At 35.0% G+C, this 12,617-nt stretch overlaps 1 protein-coding gene across 1 annotated transcript in view; it reads left to right on the top strand.

Moving 5' to 3' along the window:
* Positions 1–12,617, top strand: part of PKN2 (protein kinase N2) — a 161,728-nt gene that overhangs the window by 46,792 nt on the left and 102,319 nt on the right. The window contains exon 2 of the mRNA XM_040232372.1: positions 2,600–2,900. Within this exon, the coding sequence (XP_040088306.1) occupies positions 2,600–2,900 (301 nt within the window). The remainder of the gene's footprint in view (positions 1–2,599; positions 2,901–12,617) is intronic.

Raw genomic sequence — 12,617 nt, 5'->3', positions numbered from 1 at the left:
CTTCATCCATGGACTTCTCCAGACAGAAATACTGGAGTGGGTTGCCATGCCCTTACCCAAGGGATCTTCCCAACCCAGGGATCCAACCCAGGTTTCCCACGTTGCAGGCAGATTCTTAACCATTTGAGCTATCCAGGCACCCCCTTTTGTTTTTATTAGCCTTTAAATATTAGTACCACGACTTCCAAACCCTGCCATAGAACTCTCTGGGGTGCCTCAGCAGACTCTTAGGAAGCTGCAGTATACTTTAAAAATTTCAAGGAAACACAGTGATACCATTTGTTGCATACCATGTGAGCTAACCAGAGTCTGTAAAACTTCAGTATTTTTTTTTTTTTTTTTAAAACTTCAGTATTAAGGTTATTCTACAACCCATATGTACTGGCAGAATAGGAGATCAATGTGGGAATGTCCAATCTGATTTCAAGTTTTGAGAAATTCCAAGTTACCCGGTGGGCAGATCCTGTTAATAAGTAACTAGTTATTAAAGAATGAAATAAAAATTAATTTTTCTTTCAATGTGTATTATTTTAAACAGACACTAAATTATTACAAGTATTGATTAAGTTATTTAGACTTAGTACTTAATAAATGGAATTGTTAGGTATTTCTTTATACCCCTAGTCTATGAGGCATAAAGAAAAAAATTCCTGAGACACTTAAGTTCTGGATTAGTACCTAATATTAAAGTACAGATTTGTGAAAGCAATTCATGTGGTATTTTCTAAGCCTATAAAGATAGAAGCAAAAATATCAGATATCTAGAGGAATGCATTAGCTTAAACTTCTTCATTTAAGAATTGTTTGCCTCAGTTTACTTTACCTGAAGCTAGACTACTTTACCTGAAGCTAGACAACAGAAATTTGGGATTTTCTGTTTTTATAATAGTCCTTCGTATTTGATGACCAGTCAAAGGTGGATTTATAAAGTTTGGAAACTGAAGAAATAGATGATAGGACTTACATTCCATTATAAATAGTGACAAACCTAATAGACATTTTAGTCCAGATAGGAGATCACTCTGTTTGTATTTAAGGCCAGTTGGTGTAGATCACCCATTTCAAGAATTTGTAAGAGCTATGGTACCTAGAAATTGTACCTACAGATATGAAATTTTATTTGTTCTCCTCTTTTTTTTTTTTTTTTTTTGGTCAGAGTTTCAAATGAGTTCTTGGCCCTAAAAGGTTAAGAACAAATTTATACATTAACTATACACTTCATTTTTGGGCTTCCCAGGTGGCGCTTGTTAAAGAACCCTGCCTGTCGATGGCAGGAGACAAGAGACTCAGGTTCAGTCCCTGGGTTGGGAAGATCCCCTGAAAGAAGGCATGGGAACTCACTCCAGTATTCTTGCCTAGAGACTCTCATGGGCCAAGGAAGCTAACTGGTGGGCTATGGTCCATAGGGTCTCAGAGAGTTGGGCACAACTGAAGCGACTTGGCACACACATACTTCATTTTTTGCATAGTATGCCTGTTGGCACTGGGTAAATTCGTACCAAAGCCAAGACAAAATCCTGGTCTTTGCATCTGTTAACTCACTATTTTGCAAAATACATGTTTTTCAGAGGTTAAGAATTAGACATAATTCTTGCACCAAGAATTTAAATAAAAATAATTTTATGGGTGTGATGAATTCTCAAAAAAATAAAAGAAAATCTTTTAATTGCTTAGATCTGTGGTTCAAAAGATGCATAAAGGGTGAACATCTCTTCTGTATCCTTCACAAACTTAATTCCTTGTCCCAAAGGTAAAAGTTAACTTAAAAACCAGTAGTGTTATAGTATTCGAATTTAAAATAGTGAATGATGTATCAGTACAAATAGCCAGAACGTGTTTTCTTGTTTTAAATATGGATTAGATGTGCTTACCTGATTTGATTTTCATTTTAAGATGAATAATTGATACTTTGTATTCTCTTAGCTTCTATCAGTAGGATATGTTTTAGACATTTTTTTTTTAGTAGTTATCTTTATGTGATGTCAACCAAATTATCAATTGGGATAGTTAGCCATGAAATATATAGAGTTCTGAAATAGTTTTCCCAAGCCCTAATGCTTTTAATTGCTTAACTAAAAAGTGGTCATAAGGATATAATTTTATTTTTGCAAATATTATTTTATTTTTAAGAGATTTCTTATAGAAGATAAAATAGAATTTTATCTTACCTGTGGAATTTAATAATAATCTTTACTTATTAAGTGACTATATACTGGGCCAGGAATTATATTTGGAATTTCACATACGATATTTTAAATTACCATGTTACCTCTGAAAACTGCCTAATATTTAGATGTTGCAGACAATTAAACTGAGTATTTGAAAGGTTAAATAATCTGCTCAACATCACTGTGTAGGTGCTGTTGGAATCTAATTTGGGCTTGTGGAATATCAAACATCCAGTTTTTAAAGCCCAAAGATGCCTTTATGTGGAGATGTGTTTATTTTAATGTAAATTTGTCAGGTGATGCTATTTAGTGAGTGGGCAGAGATTTTGAAGAATTGCCTTTAGTACAGTTTTATTCTTATACTGAATATTTTACTGAGCAAATAACTTTTTCTAAACTCCCACATTTGTATGTTTGTTTTTTTTCTGTAGAGCGATTCCCGAAGTCTTCCTTTTTCTGAGAATGTGAGTGCTGTTCAAAAATTAGACTTTTCAGATACAGTGGTGCAACAGAAATTGGATGATATCAAGGATCGAATTAAGAGAGAAATAAGGAAAGAACTGAAAATCAAAGAAGGAGCTGAAAATCTGAGAAAAGTCACAACAGATAAAAAAAGTTTGGCTTATGTGGACAACATTTTGAAAAAATCAAATAAAAAATTAGAAGAATTACATCACAAGCTACAGGAACTAAATGCACATATTGTTGTATCAGATCCAGAAGATGTTACAGGTATTTTATTTGATGTTTATATAGTGTACTAACAAGAATGTATTATTTTACAAATAGTAAGATTTTTGCCATATATAGTCTTCAGCCTTAACGAAAGTACAGGGGCTATATTTTCTCCTACAGTTAAGGTCTTATTTATATTTTATTCAGAAGTGCATTGAGTTGATGGATGTGAAGATTAAAATATTTACTTAGAGATGAGTAATTCTGCTGTCTATTCTCTTACTCTCTGTCACTAAGACATTACTTATTTTCCATATTTGTGTTTTGTATTGGATCAACCACATGCTCTTACCTGATTCATTCTTGTGATCAGCAGCACGAGTTTGCCAGATGACTTTTTAAAGTTAAAAATGCACTGTATGACCAAGGGATATTTTTATTTTTTTGCATATGTCGTTCAAACCTGTGACCTCTGTTCTTTGTGCTCTAAGTGACTGAATTAACACCTTACACTACCAGGCATTTTGTTTAAAAAAGAAGAAAAACATTTAAAAAGCCAAACATTACTTTTTTTCCTTCAGTATAGAAAATGAAAGGAAAATACAACCTATAAGTCCAGCTTAAGATCATAATTTCTAAACAATAGAATTAACAGATGTTCATGTTGGAAATTTTTCAAATGATACAGAAAGTAAAAATAGAAAAATGACCTCTGTCCAGTCTAGGCCCTCTCCCTAAAGGTAGTATTGCTTTTTTGTTGTATATCCTTACAGAAAAAAAAGTCTGTATTAGTGTTCATCCATTTATATTTATACATTCTTTCTAAACCTTTTTACTTAACAAATCATATAAGACACATTTGATCTAATAGTTTTGTCTTTGCAAAGAAAATATTTTAAACTAGTAATTTAATGTCTATAATCCTTAGTTTATTTATTTGCAAAGACAAAGAGTGGTATATGTAGAATGATGTATCTAGCACCATAGAAATTTTAGAAGAACCTGTGTGATTAGCTAAGAAAAAATGATATAAGTAAAATTAAAGTGAAGAAAGTACATAAATTTGATTAAGATCCATAAATTGCCAGTCTTAAATGTTGTACTTCTGATAGTCCATGTACTTGATAGAACTTGTTTTAATACATTCCTTTCAACATCTGGGACTTACCTTAGGGGTTTCATTTGGAGATTCAATGTAGAGATTTTAATCATGTAAGAATAATTAAATCTTAAAAGTGAAAGAAATCATAAACCAGTCTTCTTATTTTAGAGCTGAAATAATCCCAAAGATGTAAATTAATTTGCCCAGAATTATAAAACTAGCTAAAGAACTCTTCAATCTAGTATTTTTTTTATCCATTTGTTCAATAATTACATTATAAATGGAAATTTGTATTATGAAATGCTTTTTTTAGCAATATCATATAAACTTGGAATAGCCTGTTCTGCTGGAACTCTGCCGAGCTCTACATTCTTTGCCCATTACTTCTTTAGGAGAGTTCTAAAATAAGAAACTGTGCTGGAACTTTAAACTCCATTTAGAGAAAACATGTTGCTAATCCCAGAATACCAATAACTACCTTCTAATTGGAATATAAAAGCGTTTTTGTTACACAGAGATAGCCCATTTGGTTTCCCAAGTCATTTTTAAACAACTTTACTGAAGTATATAAATTACTTCTGATAAAACGCACATATTTTAAGAATATGATTTGATGTGTTTTAACAAATGTCTATATCCAGGTAACCATCACTACAGCTAGGGATCCTGGCCATCACTTCAGTGGTTCTCGTATAGTATACATAATAGGCCCCGTCGGTCTCTGATTCCCAGCCCTGGGTTTAGGTAACCACTGGTTTGCCTACTATCACTTTAGATTAGACTTGTCTTTCCTAGAGTTTCATATGAAGAAATGACCTTATAGACCTTCTGTCAGATTTCTATTCTACCTCAACACTCAATTTGGATATCACTGAACCCTTCCTTGACTTTCTCTGATTCTCTATTCTCTACTCTGCTTTGTCCACTCATTGTTGTATTATGTTGTATTACAATTTATTTCTGCACATTTTAATAGTACTTACTAAACTGTATGATCCTTGAGGACAGGACCATTGTTTTTATTCATGTATTTTCAAGGTTTATCATAAAAGAGTGGAACATAGTAGGTGTTTAGTTTTGAATATTATATCTCAAAAAAAATCCCAATCAATAAAAATCTTATATTAGTTTTTATAATTATAATATACCAAACCATAATTTATCATGGTATTTTATTTAATAACTTGGGGAATAAAACCATAAATAAAGTTTTAGGATAAATATTTCTAGAAACTTTCTTTGCTGTTCATTTGACTTATCAGATAATTACAGGGCAGATGTTCTATGAAACATTTCTACTGTTACTTCTTAATGCTTAAGTTTGTTGCAATGAACTTGACAAGTTGGTTAAAATTTGAATGTATTAAAAAAATAGTTCTCTTTGCAAATGCCATATGCATACATCTTGGTGATAAGTTTTTTTTTTTTTTTTTTTGCTTTGTTTCGTTTTCATTTCCTCTTATAACTTACTTGACTGCATTAAAATCAACAACAGCACAGAGGATTAAGGTAGTTCATCATTAATTTTACGTCACATTGCCATGAAATTTTATGTTGTACATCGCATGCTAAAGTGGACAAAATCATTTAACTTGATTAGATCTGCCATAAAGAGTCAAGGACCTGGTGTTTGCTTTTAGTTCTCTAAAGTATGTGGATTAATAAGTATGTGCAGAAGTATTTGGCTAATTCCTGTTGACTTGAGGGTATGTGAGCAGAATGAATGATACAAGGAGAGAAGGATAGAATATAAATTTGCATTGTATATATGATTGCCATGTAAGCAGTTAGGAGACCTGCTTTTAACTCACTTCTGCAACAATTAACTCCTTTAGCCATTAGTTTCTAATTTGCAAAATAAGGACATTTATCAGATAAAATTTAAGACGTTAGCTATAAAAGTCTCTGAAATATTGCTTATTATAATGTGAAGATGATCATTTGAAACTGTTAATGTCTAAAATGTATGTGTTCGTTTATTCTTGAGTAGTAAAAAGTGAATTTTTTTATGTTCTCTTCATGTTTATGGTACTATAAACTTCCTATTCACCTTCCATATACTTATAGGATAGTCTCATGGAGTATTGTTATTGTTCCAACTTGGAAATTAGAAATGTATTGTAAAATGAGGCTGACTAGTAGTACTTTGTGAAAAAAGTTTTGGATCTCTGTAAAGTGGATTTGTAATCTAGGTCATAGTTGATAGCTATAACTCTAAATATTTAAGAAAGAACTGATTTTCTGAATCTTTGTAATCTTATATGTTATCCCTAAAGAAGAGGACAAGAATATTTCTCATATTTTATTAGGTATAACTAATAATTTGTGTAGTTTAAATCCCTCTGTTTTTACCTTATTTCCTTCTCTTGCCCTCTTCCCATTTCCATTTTCTCCTACCCCAACAAGCTTAGATTGATTTTTTGCCATTTGAGGTGGGGAATATTTTCTTTAATATGTAGAGTATTTAGAAAGGAAGTATTGATTTAGTATAGAACTAATAGTGCTGGAATTTCGTGTGTGGTTTTGTTTGTTTGTTTTGGCCGAAGCACATAGCATGCATTATCTTAGTTCCCCAACCAGGGATTGAACCCATGGCCTCTGCAGTGGAAGCACAGAGTCCTAACTATCGGACTGCCAGGAAATTCCCTGGAATTTTTTGGAATTAATTTTGGAAACTTCTCAATTTCTGAGCTGTATCTATATCGAGGGAGCCAACTTAATAACTAGAATGTAGTTTATGAAGTTTTTCTCGATTAAGTACAAGTGACAATTTAAATTTCTTTTTTATTATTGGCCTATCCACCTAAATGTAGCATAGAAATTATAGTTGACTTTTATGTTTATTAAAATGTGTAGCTTGATTTATTATGCTATTTCTACATAATCCTTATTTCTGATTGAATTTCTCATTTTGAGGTAAGCATATGTTGAATTAAGTTGTGAACTCCTAAGGAAAGGATTGCCATTAGGTTGGTAACTATAATCATTAATCAACAAGTCACTTTTAATGCCTCTGGATTTATTTTCTTGTCTTTAAAATCATGAATATTGGAGTTGGTTGCTATGCCCTTCTCCAGGGAATCTTCTCAGCCCAGGGATCAAATCCAGATCTCCCACATTGCAGGTGGATTCTTTACTGGCTGAACCACCAGGGAAGCTGGATAGAACCACTGGGTAGCTATAAATCCCCATGGACAGAGGAGCCTGGCAGGCTACAACCCATGGGATAGCAAAGAGTCCAACATGACTATAAACACATTAGTTTATTCATAGACATCTAATATGTGAATTCTTGATGATATATTTTTTAAAGTTAATACACAGTAAAACTGATTCTTCCTGGGTGCCTCATTCAATGAATTTTAATACACAGATAGGTTCATCTAAATACCTCCACAATCAGGAAAAAGGGCAGTAGTATCCCTTTGTAGTCATACCCTCTTCCTACTCCATATCCCCTGGCAACCACTGATCTGTCCTCTGTCACTTACAGTTTGCTTTTCAAGAATATCATATAAATGCAGCCATAAAGTTTATAACCTTTTAAGTCTGACTTCTTTCACTCAGCATATTTCTGTGTGAGATTCATCTAGGTTACTGTGTTTAGCAACAGTTTATTCTTTTTTACTGTTGAGTAGTAGTCCATCATATAGATGTACCACAGTTTATTTATCCATTCTTCCACCAGGAACTTTAGAGTTCTTTTAAATTTTTTGGCAGTTATCAGTAAAGCTGCTATACTGACCATTAACAGGTTTTTGTTTGAACATGTTTTCAGTCCACCTTGGTAAAAACTTAGGTGTGTGATTGCTAAATCATATATTAATATGATTGATAATTTAAGAAACTGCCAAAGTGGTTGTATTATTTTTCCAGAGTGGCTATATTATTTTTCATTCTCACTAGCAATATATGAGAGTTCCAATTGTTCCACATCCTCTCCAGCACTTGGTATTGTTAATGTATTTTTTTAAGCAGTCTAACTGGTATGTAGTCATTGACCATATATATTATTGTAATTAGGAAGAGGAAAGAAGAAAAAATGGCACCATCTTAAGCAGAATTTATGAAAGACTTGTGCATGCTGTAGGTACAGAATGTAGGCCTTTTCCACCAAGAGTTAGGCAATAAGCAGTTTTTTAACATTAAGGTGTCATGTAACAGATGAATGCAGTTATGAAGTTTTAATGCCTAAGTTGCTTATTTTAAACAAAAAAAATTACAGCCCACAATCTTGTTTCTTTTTTTCTTAATCTCAAGATCGTCAACTAAGTTTTGTTTATTTCATATCTGTATCACCTAGCATCATGCCTGAGAGTAAGCAGGTCCTCATTACCTGTTTGTTGAATAATCAAAATGAGTTATCTTTTAAGTCTGTATATTAAAAAGCAGTCTTTGAGCTGCAGATTGATCAAAGACTGTCAAACTCATAGCTTTGTGCTTCTCCCTGAATCTTAAGTTGCATTGGATTTGTTGCTAAAAAAAGCCTCATTTTCCCATCTCTTATGTGAGTTGGCCAGGGTGTAGTCTAGATGTTTCTGCCACATGCCAGATCACCCTCAGAGCTCAGAAGGATTTATAGCTACCCAGTGGTTCTATCCAGCTTCCCTGGTGGTTCAGCCAGTAAAGAATCCACCTGCAATGCGGGAGATCTGGGTTTGATCCCTGGGCTGGGAAGATTCCCTGGAGAAGGGCATAGCAACCAACTCCAATATTCTTGACTGGAGAAGCCCCATGGACAGAGGAGCCTGGCAGGCTACAACCCATGGGATAGAAAAGAGTCCGACAGCACAGCACAGTGGTTCTATAATTTCTTAGAGATTTTTTCCCTGTGTTTTGACTCCAAGCTTCAGTCGTCAGTTTTGTTTTCACAGTTGGAGCTCAGTTTCTGGCTTTTATAAATTAGCTCTGGGCCTTCTCAGTACTTCATTCCTTTTTAGTGCTGAATAGTATTCCATTATATGAATATACTATGTTTTCCTTAGTTATTCACCAGTTGATGAGACATCTGGGTTGTTTCCATAGTTGATCTTTTATTATGATGATGATGATGATGATATTGCTGATACGAACATTCACATAAAACTTTTATATAAACTTATCTTTACATAGGTATTTAACTTTTCTAGAGCATTTTATTTCTTCATGTGGGTTTAAGTTACCAGCTGGTACCATTTCTTCTCAATCTGAAAAACTTTTAATATTTCTTGTAAGAAAGTTCAGATAGCAATAAATTCCTGCTATCTTTGTTTAACTGGGAATTATTTCACCTTCATTTTTGAAGGATAGTTTTGCTGGATATAGAATTGTTGGTTAACAGTTTTTCTATCTAGGACTTTGGCTGTGTCATCCCACTTCTGGTGGTCCTCTATCCTTTCATATGAGGAGTCTGATATTCGTAGTTATTGCTCTGTGTGAGTCTTTTTCCTCTTGCTGCTTTCAAGATTTTCCTCTTTGTTTTCAGTTTTTAATGCTTTGACTACGATGAGCTTAGGTGTGACTTTCTTTATATTTATCTGGGGCTTCTTAGGTGTGTGGATTAATGGTTTTCATCAAATTATGAAACTTCTGGCTTTCATACATTTTCTTCTCCTTTTTCTGTTGCTGGTATTTCTGCTTAATTAAAAAGCATCACTACAAACAAAGCTAGTGGAGGTGATGGAATTCCAGTTGAGCTATTTCAAATCCTGAAAGATGATGAGCTGAAAGTGCTGCACTCAGTATGCCAGCAAATTTGGAAAACTGAGCAGTGGCTTCAGGACTGGAAAAGGTCAGTTTTTATTCCAATCCCAAAGAAGAGAAATGCCAAAGAATGCTCAAACTACCGCACAATTGCACTCATCTCAAACGCTAGTAAAGTAATGCTCAAAATTCTTCAAGCCAGGCTTCAGCAATACGTGAACCGTGAACTTCCTGATGTTCAAGCTGGTTTTAGAAAAGGCAGAGGAACCAGAGATCAAATTGCCAACATCCGCTGGATCATGGAAAAAGCAAGAGAGTTCCAGAAAAACATCTATTTCTGCTTTCTTGACTATGCCAAAGCCTTTGACTGTGTGGATCACAATAAACTGTGGAAAATTCTGAAAGAGACGGGCATACCAGACCACCTGACCTGCTTCTTGAGAAACCTATATGCAGGTCTGGAAGCAACAGTTAGAACTGGACATGGAACAACAGACTGGCTCCAAATAGGAAAAGGAGTACATCAAGGCTGTATATTGTCACCCTGCTTATTTAACTTCTATGCAGAGTACATCATGAGAAACACTGGACTGGAAGAAGCACAAGCTGGAATCAAGATTGCCGGGAAAAATATCAATAACTTCAGATATGCAGATGACATCACCCTTATGGCAGAAAGTGAAGAGGAACTAAAAAACCTCTTGATGAAAGTGAAGTGAAAGAGGAGAGTAAAAAAGGTGGCTTAAAGCTCAACATTCAGAAAACGAAGATCATGGCATCTGGTCCCATCACTTCATGGCAAATAGATGGGGAAACAGTGGAAACAGTGTCAGACTTTATTTTTTGGGCTCTAGAATCACTGCAGATGGTGATTGCAGCCATGAAATTAAAAGAAGCTTACTCCTTAGAAGGAAATTTATGACCAACCTAGATAGCATATTCAAAAGCAGAGACATTACTTTGCCAACAAAGGTCCGTCTAGTCAAGGGTATGGTTTTTCCAGTGGTCATGTGTGAGAGCTGGACTATAAAGAAAGCTGAGCACTGAAGAATTGATGCTTTTGAACTGTGTTGTTGGAGAAGACTCTTGAGAGTCCCTTGGACTGCAAGGAGATCCAATCAGTGCATTTTAAAGGAGATCAACCCTAGGTGTTCATTGGAAGGACTGATGCTAAAGCTGAAACTCCAGTACTGTGGCTATCTCTTGTGAAGAGTTGACTCATTAGAAAAAGACTGATGCTGGGAGGGATTGAGGGCAGGAGGAGAACGGGATGACAGAGGATGAGATGGCTGGTAAGGCATCACTGACTCCATGGACATGAGTTTGAGTGAACTCCAGGAGTAGTTAGTGATGGACAGGGAGGCCTGGTGTGCTGCGATTCATGGGGTTGCAAAGAGTTGGGCATGACTAAGCGACTGAACTGAACTGAAAAAATATAATATTCTTATCTTACTTTTATACTTAAGCTTGGTTTGTTGGGGTTTTTCCCTGTGACAGCATAGCATAGTCACAGACAATGATGGGTTAGATGTTATGCTCAAATGCTTTGGGTCAGATAATCTTTTACCCTTTGCTGGTAGGAATGCAAAAACAGTACGGTCACTTGGGAAGACAGGTTTGTTTTTTTTTAAATTGGAGTATTGTTGCTTTACACTGCTGTGTCATTTTCTGCTATTCAGCAAACTAAATCAGCCATACATATATACTCCTTTTTTTGGATTTCCCTTCTAGTTAGGTCATCACAGAACACCAAGTAGAGTTCCCTGTGCTATACAGTAGGTTCTCATTACTTATATATTTTATACATAGTAATGTGTACGTGTCAATCCCAATTTCCCAATGCATAACACTCCCCCACTTCCCCTCTTATCCGTTAATTTTTTTTATACATCTGTGTCTTTGTTTCTGCTTTGCAAATAGGATTCCACACATGTGTGTTAACATTAGCTTTCTTTCTGACTTACTTCAGTCTGTATGACAGTCTGTGGTTCCATGTACATCTCTGCAAATGCCACAGTCTTTTCTCTTTAAATGGCCGAGTAATATTCCATTGTATGTATGTATCACATCTTCTTTATCCGTTCCTCTGTTGATGGACATTTAGGTTACTTCCATGTCCTGGCTATTGTAAATAGTACTTCAGTGAGCATTGGGGTGCATGTATCTTTTGGAATTATAGTTTTCTCTGGGTATATGCCCAGGAGTGGGATTGCTAGATCATGTGGTTCCTCTATTTTTAGTTTTTAAGGACTTTCCATACTGTTCTCCATAGTGGCTGTATCAGTTTACATTCCCACCAATAGTGTAAGAGGGTTCCTTCTCTCCGTACCCTCTCCAGCATTTATTGTTTGTAGATTTTTTTAATGATGGCCATTCTGACCAGTGTCAGGTGATATACCTCATTGTAGTTTTGATTTCCATTTCTCTAATAATGAATGATGTTGAGCATCTTTTCATGTGTTAGCCATCTGTATCTTTGTCTTCTTTGGAGAAATGTCTAGGTCTTCCGCCCATTTTTTGATTGGGTTGTTTGTTTTTTTGAAATTGACCTGCATGAGCTGCTTGTATATTTTGGAGATCAATCCTTTGTCAGTTGCTTTGTTTGCATCTATTTTCTTCCATTCTGAGGGTTATCTTTTCTTCTTATTTATGGCTTCCTTTGCTTTGCTCAAAATTCTCCAAGCCAGGCAACAACAGTACATGAACCGTGAACTTCCAGATGTTCAAGCTGGTTTTAGAAAAGGCAGAGGAACCAGAGATCAAATTGCCAACATCCGTTGGATCATTGAGAAAGCAAGAGAGTTCCAGAAAAACATCTATTTCTGCTTTATTGACTATGCCAAAGCCTTTGATTGTGTGGATCACCACAAACTGGAAAATCCTGAAAGAGATGGGCATACCAGACCACCTGACCTGCCTCTTGAGAAATCTGAATGCAGGTCAGGAAGCAACAGTTCGAACTGGACATGGAACAACAGACTGCTTCCAAA

This window comes from Oryx dammah, unplaced genomic scaffold, assembly GCF_014754425.2.
Source record: "Oryx dammah isolate SB20612 unplaced genomic scaffold, SCBI_Odam_1.1 HiC_scaffold_28, whole genome shotgun sequence".
Lineage (NCBI taxonomy): Eukaryota > Metazoa > Chordata > Mammalia > Artiodactyla > Bovidae > Oryx > Oryx dammah.
The sequence above is the reverse complement of the archived record's forward strand: the minus strand, read 5'-3'. Positions and strand labels throughout refer to the sequence as shown.